Source organism: Pomacea canaliculata, linkage group LG11 (genome assembly GCF_003073045.1).
Source record: "Pomacea canaliculata isolate SZHN2017 linkage group LG11, ASM307304v1, whole genome shotgun sequence".
Classification (NCBI taxonomy): domain Eukaryota; kingdom Metazoa; phylum Mollusca; class Gastropoda; order Architaenioglossa; family Ampullariidae; genus Pomacea; species Pomacea canaliculata.
Window position 1 is genome coordinate 2460146 of NC_037600.1, and position 18653 is coordinate 2478798.

The following is an 18653-nucleotide window of genomic DNA, read 5'->3' on the forward strand; positions in this document are numbered from 1 at the left end:
TAAACAAGTGACAGCTGCCTGTCAGTCTGTCTGCCTATAATGACAAGTTACAGCTGTCTGTCAGTCTGTCTATTATGATAGACAAGTTACAGCTGCCTGTCAGTCTGTCTGCCTATAATGACAAGTTACAGCTGTCTGTCTATTATGCTAGACAAGTTACAGCTGTCTGTCAGTCTGCCTATCATGATAAACAAGTGACAGCTGTCAGTCTGTCAGTCTATTATGCTAGACAAGTTACAGCTGTCAGTCTGTCAGTCTATTATGATAGACAAGTTACAGCTGTCTGCCAGTCTGCCTATTATGATAAACAAGTGACAGCTGTCAGTCTGTCTATTATGATAAACAAGTTACAGCTGTCAGTCTGTCTGTCTATTATGATAAACAAGTGACAGCTGTCAGTCTGTCTATTACGATAAACAAGTTACAGCTATCCGTCTGTCTATTATGATAGACAAGTTACAGCTGTCTATCAGTCTGTCTATTATGATAAACAAGTTACAGCTGTCAGTCTGTCTATTATGATAAACAAGTTACAGCTGTCAGTCTGTCTATTATGATAAACAAGTTACAGCTGTCAGTCTGTCTGTCTATTATGATAAACAAGTGACAGCTGTCAGTCTGTCTGTCTATTATGATAAACAAGTGACAGCTGTCAGTCTGTCTATTATGATAGACAAGTTACAGCTGTCTATCAGTCTGTCTATTATGATAAACAAGTTACAGCTGTCCGTCTGTTTATTATGATAGACAAGTTACAGCTGTCTATCAGTCTGCCTATTATGATAAACAAGTGACAGCTGTCTGTCAGTCTGTGTATTATGAGCTACGTGTGATCAGCGCCATCTGTCACCTTTTCTCTGAAATAAGGATGTGGGACAGGTTGGCAGGCAGTTAACCGCTAGTATTCCTGCCTCCTGCTCCTCCCAACCGAATCACAGACTACCACGGGCTGGACCCTAGACCAACATGGCTTCTTGCTGAACAAGCTTTTAACCCTAAACACTGGTGTCAAACAGGGATGAATTCTGTCCCCGTACCTATTCCTACTGGCCATGGACTGGCTCATGAAACAAACAACAAAATACAAGAAAAGAGGAATTTGTTGGACACTGACATGTGTACTGGAGGGCAGATTATGCTGATGACATTGTTATGTTCTTCAGACAGCGGAAAGATGCGAAGGAAAAGATCAACAATCGGAGCAAAAATGCATAAAAATATGATTTAAAATAAACACAGGCAAAACAAAAGAAATGAGACAGAATGCCAAGTCAAGAGAACCCACCAGAACTGATAACAAAGAAGTAGAGGAGACTGAAGAATTGACATACCTTGGCAGTGTAGTAACAACAGATGGAGATACAGAACAGGATGTGAAGAACTGACTCATCAAAGCACATCAAGCATTTTCCATGCTAGAAGAAATTTAGCAGTCCAAGGCTCTAAGGAATAGAAAATGAAGAATCTACAGAAGCAATGTCTTTTCAGTCTCACTCTGTGAAGTGAATGCTGGAAGACATCAGCAAACATCAAACTAGAGACCTACCAAAGCAAATGTCTGAGGGACATTGTCAAGATATTCCGGCCTTGTACTTAATTACTAATGAAGAAATGGTGACAAGAGCCAGCTGCTGACATGACAGCCACAAGCCACAGGTCAAACACGAAGATGTCCATGGCGAGGGCATGTGGGCACCATGAAGCCACATCACCACCTACTGTAGCCCTCCAGTGGACAACTGATGGTGGTCGGCCACAGCAAACACAGCGAAGGTCAATACAAACTGTTGTGGAGCAGCAGGCCTCAACTTTCTGGATTGACAAAAATGGAAGTTTGTAGTGGATGTGTAATGTACCGCCTTAGGCACGAAGGGGAGTAAGTAAGTAAATACAAACTTGCGATTATTCCCCCTTCCCCCACGACGATCTATAGCCGTGACAATCACCAGTCACCCGAGTAACATTCTGTGCAAAATCATACAAAAGAGACAGCAAAGTCAGAAGAAAAGATGACGACTTGTGTGATTTCAACAAAAATAAAAATGACAGAACTTTATATTTGTTAGAGTCAGACACATTTGTCTGCACCTGTTAAACCGACAAAACAATGATAAAACACGATAAGATAAAAAAATATGATCGAACCAAATGCCTTGAGAGTTGTGTTTGTTTCTTGAAATGCCTGGAAGCTGCACAACCTATTTGTCTACAGAAAAACAAGTATTCATTATAATTTGTTTCTTCATTATAGTTGACTGTTTTTTAGTCTTGCTTTCTAGTCAAAATAATAAAAATAATAACAACTCTTGACTCAGTTGTGCCTGATATTTACTGGAGCAGTCCTACCACGAGTGATGACAGCAACTATTCAAGGGCCGGCTGACATTTTTATCTGTGTTTGTTTTTCATTTGAAATCCTCCTCAAGTCTACCTGCTCATTACCTGCTCATTACCTGGCGCTGAAGGCGGGCTTTGTAGCCTGGCTTGTCACATCCACACCCACTGCTACAGGGCAAGCAGCCAATGTCGGCAACCTGCACGTGCACGCGCTTGTGTGTGTGCACATGTGTCCGTGTGTTCGTGCAACTGTGTATGTGTGCAAACGTGTTTGTGCATATGTGTGTTCGTGCGAGTGTTTGTGCGTGTGTGTATGTGTGCATGTGTGTATATATGTGTGCGCACGTGAGTGTGGAAATACTACTCAGGCACAGCTTATTTGATCCCACACAGCTGTGACTGCCACATGAACTGTGACTGCCGCATGAACTACAGCTGTGACTGCCGCATGCACTACAGCTGTGACTGCCGCATGCACTACAGCTGTGACTGCCGCATGAACTACAGCTGTGACTGCCGCATGCACTACAGCTGTGACTGCTGCATGAACTGTGACTGCCGCATGCACTACAGCTGTGACTGCCGCATGAACTGGGACTGCCGCATGCACTACAGCTGTGACTGCCGCATGAACTACAGCTGTGACTGCCGCATGAACTGGGACTGCCGCATGAACTACAGCTGTGACTGCCGCATGAACTGGGACTGCCGCATGAACTACAGCTGTGACTGCCGCATGCACTACAGCTGACTGCCGCATGAACTACAGCTGTGACTGCCACTTCAACTGCAAACAAAGTGTTATACACAGTGTCCCGAGACAAGATGTGAACCCTGACTTTCTCCCTGCAGTGGTGGCAAGCGAGTGATTGAACCTCTACACTAGCGGGCGCCCCTACGTACATCACGAGATCCTGCATCAGATGATGGGGTGCGCGCACGTCGCCATGGTGACAGCGTCCTGCTGGCTGGCCAGGTAAAAGCTCGGGCCGCTAACAATCGATGAGCGGTGGGCCCTCGGTCGTCCATTGTAGTCGTGTGTGGAATGGCGTCTGACAAGAGCGAGCTGCGACAGAGGCTGCTGACAGAACCTGGCGATGAAGACCAGCGCCAGAAGGGTGAGCAGGTGACAGGGCCACCCTACACAGGCAAAGTGTTTTTGGCCCGCAAGAAGAAACCCGACCCATGGTACATACGAGTGCTGGAGGTCAGATTATTTCTTCATTCTTCAGTTTTGTTTTTCTAAACGAAATTTGTACGCGGTCTGCAAAGAAAAATGTAAACTGTAAATACACGTTTTATCCAGTTGGAAGTTAGACGACTTTGTGAAGAAATGTGTTTTAGTTGGAAATGTATCAGATGCAATGTTTGCTCACATCAATTTTAGAAGCTAGCAACGGACAAAATAGTTTAATGAACATCCGTAGAATTGGCTTTGTCAACGTCCTTGTTGAGCTGTTCCAGCAAAGTGGAGATGAGAAGTCTTTGTGCTCTGTACCAAAAAGTCTAGGAAGACAAAGAATCAATCATGAGCCTAACCCCTCTGTGGAACAGTTATCGGAAGAACAGGCAAGAACACAGTTGAACAGGACAGGGTCTAGCACTACCATAACATCAGGCTTACTACCAAGTACTTCGTCATATTAGTCCTGCTTTGTGATGTTAAATACTGGGTCAAAAACATCCCTTTTGGGGAAGGTCTCTCATGCTGGTTCTTCAAGGCATTTCAAGGAAGAGATCTGTCTATTCCTAACACTAATCGAGTCTTATGCCTGCATGTGCACGCACACCCCTAAACTGAAAGGTAAAAATGATGACAAAGAGCAAGACTTGAATTCTTTAATACTAAGACCCACAAGAATCGACAGTTGTGGTAGATTACATACTACCTTATCTGCTTCACTACAAAGTAAACATGGTTGAAACTCTTTTTCAAGCCTTCTTGAAGAAGTTCTACATGTTGCAGCATACTTTCCATAAAGTGAATGGGCTGATGTGTACTGTCCTATTTTTCAGGCAGTTGTCATTGTGGGGGCTGTGGCAGCAGCACTGTACTGCTACTACTACTTTGAACATGTTCATTTTCATGTCACTCATGGTTATGCCCACCTGGGATACTCAGAGGCCCAGCATCAGGTGGGACAGCGTTACCTGCATGGTCAGTACCTGTGCCTTTCTCTCAGTATTTGAAATGACTCAAGTGCTGTAATTCTCAACAGAAATTGATATTTAGACATGTTACACATCACTTTATACCTTCATGTTTATAGACCTACATTTCAGACCTACACCTCATAGTGAAGCCGGTCAAAGTTAAATAAAGCATTAAACATCATGAACTGAGAAAGAAATAAAGAAGATACAACATAGAATGTGTTAACTAAAGTTAATATAACGACATTTAATACTGTTTTCATGAGTTATCACAACTACTTTGATGTGTAACAAAACAGAGAATGTCTATAATCCTACAATGTTTAAAAAAAATCATTCAATAGAGGCTGATGTGTGTAATAAATCATCTGCCCCATCAGAGCTCAATAAGTAAAAACACTTCAAAGTGAATTTCCCAAATGGCTTGCTTAGTCAAAGAAGAGTGGAATGAGACTGAACCAATAGGCTGGCAAACTGACCTTTTGATACCAAGACTACTGGTAGAGATTGGTAGTAAAAAAGGAGTCCTTTCAGTAATAAGAACAAAATCTACTATATCTGATCCATTAATCTACATCTTCAATTTTTGGAAGATTACCAATTGCAGAATCCCAATCCTTACCAGAAAGATTTTCGCCTTTTTTTTAGGTTGGACAATTACAAGGCCTAGATTACAAATGCCTAATGATTCTTTTCACTATACAAGTGTTGGTAAACAGCTTACAGGGAGGTACCAGTAGCCATGTAAATTATCTGATTTAGTGCTTACCTCTATTCTTGTATAACGGCAGTTGAAACACCAATCCCCGACAGCCAAAAAATGTAAATGAATAGCCAACAGATTTCCTGCTTACCACTAAACAGTTTTTAAAGGAAGGTGTGCAGCAGTCCAAGACAGCAAAATACAGGCTATTGTGCCTCCTTCACTCTAGGATTGGAATGAACCAGCTTCCAAGAGTAGTAGTAAGTCCTTACGTGCGGGTATACCTGAATGCCTCAGTTCTTCTGCAGTGAAGTTTCTTTGGTAAACAGTTGAAATTGAACTATTTGTTCATCAGCCGGTGGCTTGCAGCTGTTGACAAATTATTTTGCATGCATTACAGGTGTTGGTGTAGAGAAACATGCAGACAAGGCCATGGAGTGGTTCAGGTGAGCTTATAGACTATTTTTAAACCATCTTGGGGAAGCTTTTCTTTTCAGCCTTTGCAGTTCCCCCTTTTTCTTATAGATTTGTGAAAGCTAGTATGAATAATGTGATGAATGAACCACACCTCACTCTGAAAATAGAGTATTACACACTGGACAAATCAAAGATGTTGTCATACAGATTTATTGTCACCTAAAAGTTTTGACATTTTGGGATCTGACAATTTATAAAAAAATCATAACCTCAGGCATGGTTTGCAGGAAAGCTGCTGACCAGGGACATCCACATGCTGCTTATAATTTGGCTATTGGTCACTTGAAAGGCTACCAGACTGACCTTAAGCCAGGGTTAGTGCCTTGACACCTTTTGTTTTAACCTTTTACAAAAGGTAAGTCCTCAGCAGGTGTGACTCCAACGTAAGCATGGTAAGCAAGAGGGTATAATGACAAAATGATTAAGACCCTATAAGATCAGTGTTTCAATTTAACTGTCTGGACACAATGATTACAATCTATACTTCTGTTTCTATCCCCAGAGAGTCACACTGCCTGATCCACCATGCCGCCTCTAAGGGAGTGAAAGAAGCACACCATGTTCTCAACAATGTTTGCACGCTTGGACACTGTGTCTAAAGAAATGCACCATGTTCTCAATAATACTTGCATACTTACATATTGTGTGTAAAATATATATATATATCAATAACATATCATTTCCGAGTGGAATTCTGCACATGGTGTCAAACTTTTGTACTTGATAAAGTGTCCTAAGCAATGAGGAGCTAAAAAAAGCTAACCAAAAAGTACATATCATTTGATGCCTCAGTCAAACTGAATAATCAGACCTTTATTGGCTGATTAAACTGCAGCAATTTCAAACTTATTAAACCATAAGACAATAACTTTTATAGACTGAACTGGAGTGTAGAGAAATAACAATGGCTCATAATGAAAAGAAAGCTGACGACACGTTACCAAAAACAAAAAAACTATTTTCAACTTAATTCTATTATCTCTATTGCTGAAAATGTGCTGGTCTTTAGTTTTTCATGAAGGAATAAACCTGACTCTATCCATGTAGAACACATCTACACTCATTTATCGATTGTTTACCATATCAAAAATCCTATGGCATACCTTAACACTCACTGACTGCACTAAAACTCTGAAAGAGAATTCATGCAATTACATCGCTGTGACAGCATTCCTATGCTGGTTATATTCCTCTACATGTACTACAGTGCAAACAGACCACTGTTGATATTATCTATCCCTAAAACAAATATTTGTTTTATATGTGATAACTAGCACACTTTTAACTATTACACTGATTTGTCACAAATCTAAGATACTAAGATACGCACTTTAATGTTTTGCACTTGTTCATTGGTTGCTAGTGTTTGCTGTTGAAAACTTCACACTTAGTAAATTTTTGAGTTAATAAAAATAATGACAACATTGTTGGTTATCTTGTTCACGCCATACCATACCATGCTAACAGTACAGATTTTGATAGCCTCCTTTTCATAAGTGAAATAAAAAGCTCCTGAATAACACAATCAAATTGAATACTGAGAGTTAGCAAGAAAAAAAGAAAAGTGTGGAATGAATTACTAAAGTTTAGTAATCAGCCTTTGTTTACTGAAGATTTCCTTTATTATAGCTCACAACCAAACACACAACTCTTGCTATATTTAAGAAAATAAGCCTGGAATTTGAACATTTAAAAATAATAAAAAAATGTTGAGCATGTACCAATTTTTAAATATTTGGAGCACTTCTTGATTTCTGTGCAAAACAAGACCAACAAAACATTATAGCATCTTTTTCTTGCAATTTCTTCCAGCACCATCCATACATTCACTAGGACACTTCAAGGAATTATACAATCACCCTTTTACTCACGTCATACACATCAGCCCATGGGCTTCAAAATATAACACAAATAAGCCCATAGACTTTAAAACATTTCTATCATTTTCATCAGTTCTCTGATGACTGCCTTCATGGGGTGCATCTCTCATAATGAAGCTTCTGAATACTAACCTAATATAGACCCATTTGTCACTTGGTGCGAAAACAATTATTTAGAATTGAATGTGAGTAATGAAACAGTATTGAATGTCATCAGGAAAAGACTGACAGTACAGCAGGTTACCATCAACAATGGACCAATGAAAATTGCTTTTCAGTTCAAATACTTAGGGGTTGTGAAAGGTCAAGACATGGCACCGATGGCTAATAATAATACTGAAAGTAAATACTGATATTTAGGTGGTAAGATGCCACAATTTCTTGTGCGTATTATTTATATTACATGACATGGATGGTTAAACACCAGCTAAACTTTCGTTCTCATAACCAGACTTCTATTGCCTTTACCTGTTTACCTGTGGATAAATTTTGTTCTTAAATGGAAAGACAAGCCAGATTGTAAGGTGGACTTCAATGATAAATACTGACTTTGAATGATGTCCGATCAAAATTTCGGGTCGCGAAATGGTTGTTTACTTACAATGAATGGCGTTAAAAAAAATCTCAGCCGGCTATGGAAGTCCTCCTTCTTGGCCATTTCTCTTGCTGTTCCCTTTAAGTCTGCTATCCTATGACCTCTTCACACAGCTTTTATAGCGGTAAAAAGAAGTTCCAAGTGCTATTGTATGTTTTCCTTTGCTTATGTCTATCTTGCTGTCTTCGTCAATCTTGTGTCTGGCTCCGCGAGTGATTGTGTGTTGGAGCGACTGTGTCAGCGGCGACACTGGGGACAATCCACGACATGAGCTTTAATGAACTTCATCACACAAAGACAACAAAGGGCTGTGTTTTCTTTTGTATATCTTTTTAATTCCTTGATTTTGCAATAATTCCAATTATTACATATTGTTATCTAACAGCTCGTACTCTTTTCTATTTATTAAAATTTATTTTACGTTACATTCTCCTCTAGTATTTATTGTCTATGTTTGTGTTTGTCTAACTACATATTTTCAAAGTCTCTCTATATTTTATACTTGTTCTTAATTTTTCCGAAACTCACTTCACAGACAGTTTAGCTATATGGCTCAAACATTGTCTACACGACATTCTAGCATTGTTTAATCTGCAGGCTACCCTTTCCTATGAATTTGTAAATGGGAACACCTCGCTGACACATCCCTGGCGCCCGCTGGCGCCCCCTTGACCAAGATGGAGTGCGCACCATACACCAATGGCCCAGCCCTGTCAACGCGGCGAGAAGGGGGCTGGAAGGCGGGGCAAGAGCACCACCACCTGATGGTTACCGACAAACCTAGGTTCTTAATTGTAATATATAACAACACACACACACACGCACACGCACACTCACACACAAACAAGCACGCACGTACGCACAGAAAGAATAAAAATACAAATGCGGGAGACAAACTAAAAAGTAAAATAGACATGAAATGATTTTGTTTCGCTAAAACCCTTATGAGGATACCATACCATAACAATTTTCTTTCAATGGAAAACAAAAGCGAATTAGGGCTTGTATACAAGTCCTTTATTTTACAAGAACATTGTAACGATTCGCGATTGAGGCGAATCTAGTTAGATTCATATTTAGTTTTAACTTTCCCTGTGGTCAGGGGAAGAGCAGTCGCGCGAGCGCTGACGTGGCTCTGCGTGACGATTCTTTTGCATCATATAGTGAATGACGTAAATGAGCTTAGGACAGCGTAACTAGGGCGACGGTAGGCAATGGAGAGCCATGTAGTACTTGTGATTGGTTGGCACAGTCTCCAAGAAAGACTGTTAGGGGGTCGTCCTAGTTACCTGGTCGCTAAGGGTGCCTGATTGGTCAGGAAGATGAGGAGAACGAGTTAACTTAGGAGATCTAACGGTTCTCGAGGCAGACGAGACCAACCAGTTGGAGTGTACAGAGCTCCGTGGGGAGTGTACAGTGTATGGTTGACTGCCAGCAACGGATAGCCGACGTGTGTCCAGTGGAGTATTATCGTGTGGAGTATTACCCAGTGTGGTACAGTAATCAATCCAAGCGGAATATAATATCTTCGCCGATACGGCTTTAATCTCCTTAACTTCACGAACTGCTTGAAGAAATTCAGTGGACTTCACAGTTAACTTCACAGTTAACTTCACGAACTGCGTGAAGAAATTCAGTGGATTAACCTGCTGGTCCAGTGATCTCGTCAGCGCCAACCGTCTGAGAAACGTTAGGAGGAGGTTGACGCTGGAGGGGGTAGCGTGATTTTATTTTGTTTCATTCTCATCTCATCGTTAGTTAATTTCATAAACATTAAATGTGTTAATCGTTGGCCGGACCTTTTTGTTGAAAAAGGTGAAAGAGTGCGGCGAGCGTGGTTTACATGCAGATGTTTACACGCGCTCGCAAACAGATTCAACACACTCTTTCGTAAAACGTTACAAATATAAGATGTAATAATAAATCCGATATATATAATTTAATTGAAAGACATAAACTAACTGCAGTTACATGCTGCAAAAAGGTCCAGTCACTTTTCTACGCCTTCAGCTGACATGTAAGTAAATTATCTTCAGCTTACACAAAGTTCGTGTATTTCAGACTCAACTTGAAAATCCCTGGTGCCGAGGTGTTTCTCTTTCAAGGCATCCTCTGGGACTATGGCCAAGCAATGTCTAGGAAGGCGTGAACCAGGCTGATGGCGAAAAGGCAGAGGGCTGGGGATTCTGGCATGGCACCAGGCCCTGGTGGTGGGGAGTCGGCCTAGCTTTAAAACTGGGCAAGAGAACAAGCACCCAGTGGCAGGCTGGGGGATTCAGCATGGGGCGGGCAGGACCCCTTGACTGGCACCCAGTGCAGGCTGGGGATTCAGCATGGGCGGGCAGGACCCTTGACTGGCACCCAGTGGCAGGCTGGGGGATTCAGCATGGGCGGGCAGGACCCTTGACTGGCACCCAGTGGCAGGCTGGGGGATTCAGCATGGGGCGGGCAGGACCCTGACTGGCACCCAGTGGCAGGCTGGGGGATTCAGCATGGGGCGGGCAGGACCCCTTGACTGGCACCCAGTGGCAGGCTGGGGGATTCAGCATGGGGCGGGCAGGACCCTTGACTGCACCCAGTGGCAGGCTGGGGGATTCAGCATGGGGCGGGCAGGACCCCTTGACTGGCACCCAGTGGCAGGCTGGGGGATTCAGCATGGGGCGGGCAGGACCCCTTAGACTGGCACCCAGTGGCAGGCTGGGGGATTCAGCATGGGGCGGGCAGGACCCTTGACTGGCACCCAGTGGCAGGCTGGGGGATTCAGCATGGGGCGGGCAGGACCCCTTGACTGGCACCAGTGGCAGGCTGGGGGATTCAGCATGGGGCGGGCAGGACCCCTTGACTGGCACCCAGTGGCAGGCTGGGGGATTCAGCATGGGGCGGGCAGGACCCTTGACTGGCACCCAGTGGCAGGCTGGGGGATTCAGCATGGGGCGGGCAGGACCCCTTGACTGGCACCCAGTGGCAGGCTGGGGGATTCAGCATGGGGCGGGCAGGACCCCTTGACTGGCACCCAGTGGCAGGCTGGGGGATTCAGCATGGGGCGGGCAGGACCCTTGACTGGCACCCAGTGGCAGGCTGGGGGATTCAGCATGGGGCGGGCAGGACCCCTTGACTGGCACCCAGTGCAGGCTGGGGATTCAGCATGGGGCGGGCAGGACCCCTTGACTGGCACCCAGTGGCAGGCTGGGGGATTCAGCATGGGGCGGGCAGGACCCCTTGACTGGCACCCAGTGGCAGGCTGGGGATTCAGCATGGGGCGGGCAGGACCCCTTGACTGGCACCCAGTGGCAGGCTGGGGGATTCAGCATGGGCGGGCAGGACCCCTTGACTGGCACCCAGTGGCAGGCTGGGGGATTCAGCATGGGGCGGGCAGGACCCCTTGACTGGCACCCAGTGGCAGGCTGGGGGATTCAGCATGGGGCGGGCAGGACCCTTGACTGGCACCCAGTGGCAGGCTGGGGGATTCAGCATGGGGCGGGCAGGACCCCTTGACTGGCACCCAGTGGCAGGCTGCGGGGATTCAGCATGGGGCGGGCAGGACCCCTTGACTGGCACCAGTGGCAGGCTGGGGGATTCAGCATGGGGCGGGCAGGACCCCTTGACTGGCACCCAGTGGGCAGGCTGGGGGATTCAGCATGGGGCGGGCAGGACCCTTGACTGGCACCCAGTGGCAGGCTGGGGGATTCAGCATGGGGCTGGGCAGGACCCTTGACTGGCACCCAGTGGCAGGCTGGGGGATTCAGCATGGGGCGGGCAGGACCCCTTGACTGGCACCAGGCAGTGGCAGGCTGGGGGATTCAGCATGGGGCGGGCAGGACCCCTTGACTGGCACCCAGTGGCAGGCATGGGGGATTCAGCATGGGGCGGGCAGGACCCCTGACTGGCACCCAGTGGCAGGCTGGGGGGGCATTCAAGCATGGGCACCCAGTGGCAGGCTGGGGATTCGGGGGCAGGACCCTTGACTGGCACCCAGTGCAGGCTGGGGAGATTCAGCATGGGGCGGCTGCAGTGACCCATGGGGCGAGACCCTTGACTGGCAGTGCAGGACTGGGGGGCAGCCATGGGGCGGGCCAGGACTGGCCCTTGGGACTGGCACCAGTGGCAGGCTGGGGGATTCAGCATGGGCGGGGCAGGACCCCCTTGACTGGCACCCAGTGGCAGGCTGGGGGATTCAGCATGGGGCGGGCAGGACCCTTGACTGGCACCCAGTGGCAGGCTGGGGGATTCAGCATGGGGCGGGCAGGACCCCTTGACTGGCACCCAGTGGCAGGCTGGGGGATTCAGCATGGGGCGGGCAGGACCCTTGACTGGCACCCAGTGGCAGGCTGGGGGATTCAGCATGGGGCGGGCAGGACCCTTGACTGGCACCCAGTGGCAGGCTGGGGGATTCAGCATGGGGCGGGCAGGACCCCCTTGACTGGCACCCAGTGGCAGGCTGGGATTCAGCATGGGGCGGGCAGGACCCCTTGACTGGCACCCAGTGGCAGGCTGGGGGATTCAGCATGGGGCGGCAGGACCCCTTGACTGGCACCCAGTGGCAGGCTGGGGGATTCAGCATGGGGCGGGCAGGACCCCTTGACTGGCACCCAGTGGCAGGCTGGGGGATTCAGCATGGGGCGGGCAGGACCCCTTGACTGGCACCCAGTGGCAGGCCTGGGGGATTCAGCATGGGGCGGGCAGGACCCTTGACTGGCACCCAGTGGCAGGCTGGGGGATTCAGCATGGGGCGGGCAGACCCCTTGACTGGCACCCAGTGGCAGGCTGGGGATTCAGCATGGGGCGGGCAGGACCCTTGACTGGCACCCAGTGGCAGGCTGGGGGATTCAGCATGGGGCGGGCAGGACCCCTTGACTGGCACCCAGTGGCAGGCTGGGGGATTCAGCATGGGGCGGGCAGGACCCCTTGACTGGCACCCAGTGCAGGCTGGGGGATTCAGCATGGGGCGGGCAGGACCCTTGACTGGCACCCAGTGGCAGGCTGGGGGATTCAGCATGGGGCGGCAGGACCCTTGACTGCACCCAGTGGCAGGCTGGGGGATTCAGCATGGGCGGGCAGGACCCTTGACTGGCACCCCAGTGGCAGGCTGGGGGATTCAGCATGGGCGGGCAGGACCCCTTGACTGGCACCCAGTGGCAGGCTGGGGGATTCAGCATGGGCGGGCAGGACCCTTGACTGGCACCCAGTGGCAGGCTGGGGGATTCAGCATGGGCGGCAGGACCCTTGACTGGCACCAGTGGCAGGCTGGGGGATTCAGCATGGGGCGGGCAAGGACCCCTTGACTGCACCCAGTCAGGCTGGGGGATTCAGCATGGGAGCGGGCAGACCCTTGACTGGCACCCAGTGGCAGGCTGGGGGATTCAGCATGGGCGGGCAGGACCCCTTGACTGGCACCCCAGTGCAGCTGGGGGATTCAGCATGGGCGGGCAGGACCCCTTGACTGGCACCCAGTGGCAGGCTGGGGGATTCAGCATGGGGCGGGCAGGACCCCCTTGACTGGCACCCAGTGGCAGGCTGGGATTTCAGCATGGGCGGGCAGGACCCCTTGACTGGCACCCAGTGGCAGGCTGGGGGATTCAGCATGGGGCGGCAGGACCCCTTGACTGGCACCCAGTGGCAGGCTGGGGCATTCAGCATGGGCGGCAGGACCCCTTGACTGGCACCAGTGGCAGGCTGGGGGATTCAGCATGGGCGGGCAGGACCCCTTGACTGGCTCAGGCTGGGATCTTGGCGGGCGGTCTTGGGCTCTTGACTGGCTCTTGGGGGACTCGGGATTGGGCAGGACCCCTTGCTTGGCAGGCTGGGGGATTCAGGGCATTGGGGCTCTTGGCTCTTGGGCTCTTGGCTCTGGGGCTCTTGGGCTCTGGGCTCTTGGGCTCTTGGGCCTTGGGCTGGGCTCTTCTTGGGCTCTTGGCTCTTGGGCTCTTGGGCTCTGGGCTCTTGGGCTCTGGGCTCTTGGGCTCTTGGCTCTTGGGGCTCTTGGCTCTTGGGCTCTTGGGGGCTCTTGGGCTCTTTTGGGCTCTTGGCTCTTGGGCTTGGGCTTGGGCTCTTGGGCTCTTGGGCTCTTGGGCTCTTGCTCTGGGCTCTTGGGCTCTGGGCTCTTGGGCTCTTGGCTCATCTTGGGGCTCTTGGGCTCTTGGCTCTGGGGACTCTTGGCTCTTGGGCTCTTGGATGGGCTCTTGGCTCTTGGGCTCTTGGGCTCTTGGGCTCTTGGGCTCTTGGGCTCTGGGCTCTTTGGGCTCTTCGGCTCTTTGGGCTCTTGGGCTCTTGGGCTCTTGGGCTGCTCTTGGGCTCTTGGGCTCTTGGGGGCTCTTGGCTCTTGGGCTCTTGGGCTCTTGGGCTCTTGGCTCTTGGCTCTGGGCTCTTGGGCTCTTGGGCTCTCTCTGGGCTCTTGGCTCTTGTTGGGCTCTTGGGCTCTTGGCTCTTGGGCTCTTGGCTCTTGGGCTCTGGGCTCTTGGCTCTTGGCTCTTGGGCTCTGGCTCTTGGGGGCTCTTGGCTCTTGGGCTCTTGGGCTCTTGGGCTCTTGGGCTCTTGGACTCTTGGGCTCTTGGGCTCTTGGGCTCTTGGGCTCTTGGCTCTTGGGCTCTTGGGCTCTTGGGCTCTTGGGCTCTTGGGCTCTTGGCTCTTGGGCTCTTGGCTGGGCTCTTGGGCTCTTGGCTCTTGGGCTCTTGGGCTCTTGGGCTCTTGGGCTCTTGGGCTCTTGGGCTCTTGGGCTCTTGGGCTTTGGCTCTTGGGCTCTTGGGCTCTTGGGCTCTTGGGCTCTTGGGCTCTTGCTCTTGGGCTCTTGGGCTCTTGGGCTCTTGGGCTCTTGGGCTCTTGGGCTCTTGGCTCTTGGGCTCTTGGGCTCTTGGGCTCTTGGCTCTTGGGCTCTTGGGCTCTTGGGCTCTTGGGCTCTTGGCTGGGCTCTTGGGCTCTTGGGCTCTTGGCTCTTGGGCTCTTGGCTCTTGGGCTCTTGGGCTCTTGGGCTCTTGGGCTCTTGGGCTCTTGGGCTCTTGGGCTCTTGGGCTCTTGGGCTCTTGGGCTCTTGGCTCTTGGGCTCTTGGGCTCTTGGGCTCTTGGCTCTTGGCTCTTGGGCTCTTGGCTCTTGGGCTCTTGGGCTCTTGGGCTCTTGGGCTCTTGGGCTCTTGGGCTCTTGGCTCTGGGCTCTTGGCTCTTGGCTCTTGGGCTCTTGGCTCTTGGCTCTTGGGCTCTTGGCTCTTGGCTCTTGGCTCTTGGGCTCTTGGCTCTTGGGCTCTTGGGCTCTTGGGCTCTTGGCTCTTGGGCTCTTGGGCTCTTGGGCTCTTGGGCTCTTGGGCTCTTGGCTCTTGGCTCTTGGGCTCTTGGGCTCTTGGGCTCTTGGGCTCTTGGGCTCTTGGCTCTTGGGCTCTTGGGCTCTGGGCTCTTGGGGGCTCTTGGGCTCTTGGGCTCTTGGGCTCTTGGGCTCTTGGCTCTTGGCTCTTGGCTCTTGGGCTCTTGGGCTCTTGGGCTCTTGGGCTCTTGGGCTCTTGGGCTCTTGGGCTCTTGGCTCTTGGGCTCTTGGGCTCTTGGCTCTTGCTCTTGGGCTCTTGGCTCTTGGCTCTTGGCTCTTGGGCTCTTGGCTCTTGGGCTCTTGGGCTCTTGGGCTCTTGGGCTCTTGGGCTCTTGGCTCTTGGGCTCTTGGGCTCTTGGGCTCTTGGGCTCTTGGGCTCTTGGGCTCTTGGGCTCTTGGGCTCTTGGGCTCTTGGGCTCTTGGCTCTTGGCTCTTGGGCTCTTGGGCTCTTGGGCTCTTGGGCTCTTGGGCTCTTGGCTCTTGGGCTCTTGGCTCTTGGGCTCTTGGGCTCTTGGGCTTCTTGGGCTCTTGGGCTCTTGGGCTCTTGGGCTCTTGGCTCTTGGGCTCTTGGGCTCTTTGGGCTCTTGGGCTCTTGGCTCTTGGGCTCTTGGCTCTTGGCTCTTGGGCTCTTGGGCTCTTGGGCTCTTGGGGCTCTTGGGCTCTTGGGCTCTTGGGCTCTTGGCTCTTGCTCTTGGGCTCTTGGGCTCTTGGGCTCTTGGGCTCTTGGCTCTTGGGCTCTTGGGCTCTTGGCTCTTGGCTCTTGGGCTCTTTGGCTCTTTGGGCTCTTGCTCTTGGGCTCTTTGGGCTCTTTCTTGGCTCTTGGGCTCTTTGGCTCTTTGGCTCTTTCTTGGCTCTTGGCTCTTTGGCTCTTTGGCTCTTTGGCTCTTTGGCTCTTTGGCTCTTTGGCTCTTTGGCTCTTCGGCTCTTCGGCTCTTCGGCTCTTCGGCTCTTCGGCTCTTCGGCTCTTCGGCTCTTCGGCTCTTCGGCTCTTCGGCACTGCGACAACTAATTACAACAATAAATAACAAAGCAACATCAACTGACAACCATCATCAACAACAATCAACAATCATTTCAACAACAACCAAAAACAAACACCATGAATCACCATCAACAATCACCACCACTAACAATCATCAACAACAATCAATCATCATCAATCATAATCAAAACCATCAACAACAACCATTATCAACAACCAATAACAACAACCATCAATAATCACCACCAACAACCATCAGTAACCTTCATCAACAACAATCATAATCAATCATCATGAATCATCATTAATAATCATCAACAACCAACAACAACCATCATCAACAACCAACAACAACAACCATCAATAATCACCACCAACAACCATCATTAACTTTCATCAACAACAATCATAATCAATCATCATGAATCATCATTAATAATCATCAACAACAACCAACAACAACCATCATCAACAACCAACAACAACAACCATCAATAATCACCACCAACAACCATCATTAACATTCATCAACAACAATCATAATCAATCATCATGAATCATCATTAATAATCATCATCAACAACCAACAACAATCATCATCAACGATCATCATCAACATCAACCATCATCATCAACAACCATCATCAACAACCATTATCAACAACCATCAACAACTTACAAAAATGAACAACATTTATTAACAAGTAACAGTTTTTATCAGCTTCCTCCTTCTTGGCAATTCTATTATCTTCTGCTTTCTTGTCTATTTGTAAGTTGTCTGCTTGTTTTCTTTGCTCTACTTTCCATATTTCTATCATAACGATGGATACTCTGCATTGTGTATGTAGTCAGAGCTTTACCTTCTAATCCTATCATCTCATCTTCTTTTTTACATGAGATGACATCAAATACTATTGGGGGATCCATGTTGCACACAAAGATAGCAAATAATACAAAAATAAAATCACCTAAAATTATCTCACAAATACAATCGGGATAGAAATGTAATCACAGCATCAAAACGTGTCTTCACAATGATTCGCAAAATGAAAGAAGGAATAAAAATCCCTAAGTCAACTACAGCTGTAAACACTTCAAGGTATAAGCCCTAGTTCAATCAAGGCTAGTCAGGAAACAACTATACTCAATCATCAATCAAAGCAGTGGGTGTACACACATCTCACATCCAAATCTCATTATACACATAAAGCCCACAAAGGCAATTTCTATCTAGAGATGCAATAAACACATTAGCAATCCTAACGAGCAAACAAAGATTCTTTAAATGGAATAATGTGAACACTACTCATCATCATGATTTAAAGTTCAATATAGGTTTGAGGAACAGCCAAAATTTTTTTTCTTAAAACAATAGAATAGAGTACCTAATGGGGAGATAATCACAAGCTCAGACACTACCAAACTTCTTCCAATAAACACCACACTCAGGGGTAAGGTGAAGGTAGCAGGGAAAGAAAGACAGAATACAGTAGAGACAGAGGCTATGCCCTGACTACGGGTAGAACTTTACAGACCCGTAGACCTCTGGAGCTGGAGACGGGGAATAAAATGTTAAAATTAACCATAAACATCAACAGAAAAACCACTAGACTCCTCAAAGGACAACCCTTCCACACAACAACTGTTTTGCAACACAGACAGCCCGGCAATCACGTCGGGGTCACAAATTGTCACGGACAATCACAGATGATGGCAGATAGATGATGGTAGATAGATGATGGCAGATGATGACAGATGATGGCAGATGGCAAATGTTTTTTTTAAGCTGGTTCAGGTCAGATCACAATAACTCAAATCCTCTGCCCCAATACACGGTCAAACACCAAATAATTCTCGCACAGACAAAACTCAAAGCTAGCTATACCATCTCGCTATTCTTAGCTCCACGCCAAAAGTGTAAAGTTTCTTATATTTGTCCTCACGTCTGTCTACTTGCTGATTAGAAGAATGGGATATCGTCATGGAACTATGTCCGATGACTAGTGATCAAATTAAAAAATTGAAAAATTAGAGTAACACTTACAATTCCCGTCATCTGCAGTCCCGATGTAGGATACTCTCACGAACCTCAGCGCCAGGAATGCTCTTCTCCCACCCTATCACTGCCAGGCAGGTGAGGTGGGCTGTCACACTAGCAACTACACTAACACGCCACTGCACATATCTCCATGGAAACCCAAATGCCGGTAGACACTTCCAGACTCTTTGGCCTGGAT

At 48.4% G+C, this 18653-nt stretch overlaps 1 protein-coding gene across 1 annotated transcript; it reads left to right on the top strand.

Moving 5' to 3' along the window:
* Nucleotides 1-3301: 3301 nt before the first annotated feature.
* LOC112575945 lies at nucleotides 3302-6337 on the top strand. The gene is made up of 5 exons (XM_025258097.1): nucleotides 3302-3544; nucleotides 4354-4495; nucleotides 5595-5640; nucleotides 5899-5985; nucleotides 6174-6337. The coding sequence occupies exons 1-5, from the start codon at nucleotides 3383-3385 to the stop codon at nucleotides 6268-6270; spliced, it is 534 nt and encodes a 177-aa protein (XP_025113882.1). The 5' UTR covers nucleotides 3302-3382; the 3' UTR covers nucleotides 6271-6337.
* Nucleotides 6338-18653: the final 12316 nt, after the last annotated feature.

What these genes read in the sequence shown, in the direction of transcription:
- LOC112575945 (XM_025258097.1), top strand. Translation starts at nt 3,383, where the DNA reads ATGGCGTCTGACAAGAGCGAGCTGCGACAGAGGCTGCTGACAGAACCT. An exon ending in AAGGCCATGGAGTGGTTCAG is followed by an intron (nt 5,641 to 5,898) that starts GTGAGCTTATAG and finishes CATGGTTTGCAG; the next exon opens with GAAAGCTGCTGACCAGGGAC. An exon ending in CAGACTGACCTTAAGCCAGG is followed by an intron (nt 5,986 to 6,173) that starts GTTAGTGCCTTG and finishes TTCTATCCCCAG; the next exon opens with AGAGTCACACTGCCTGATCC.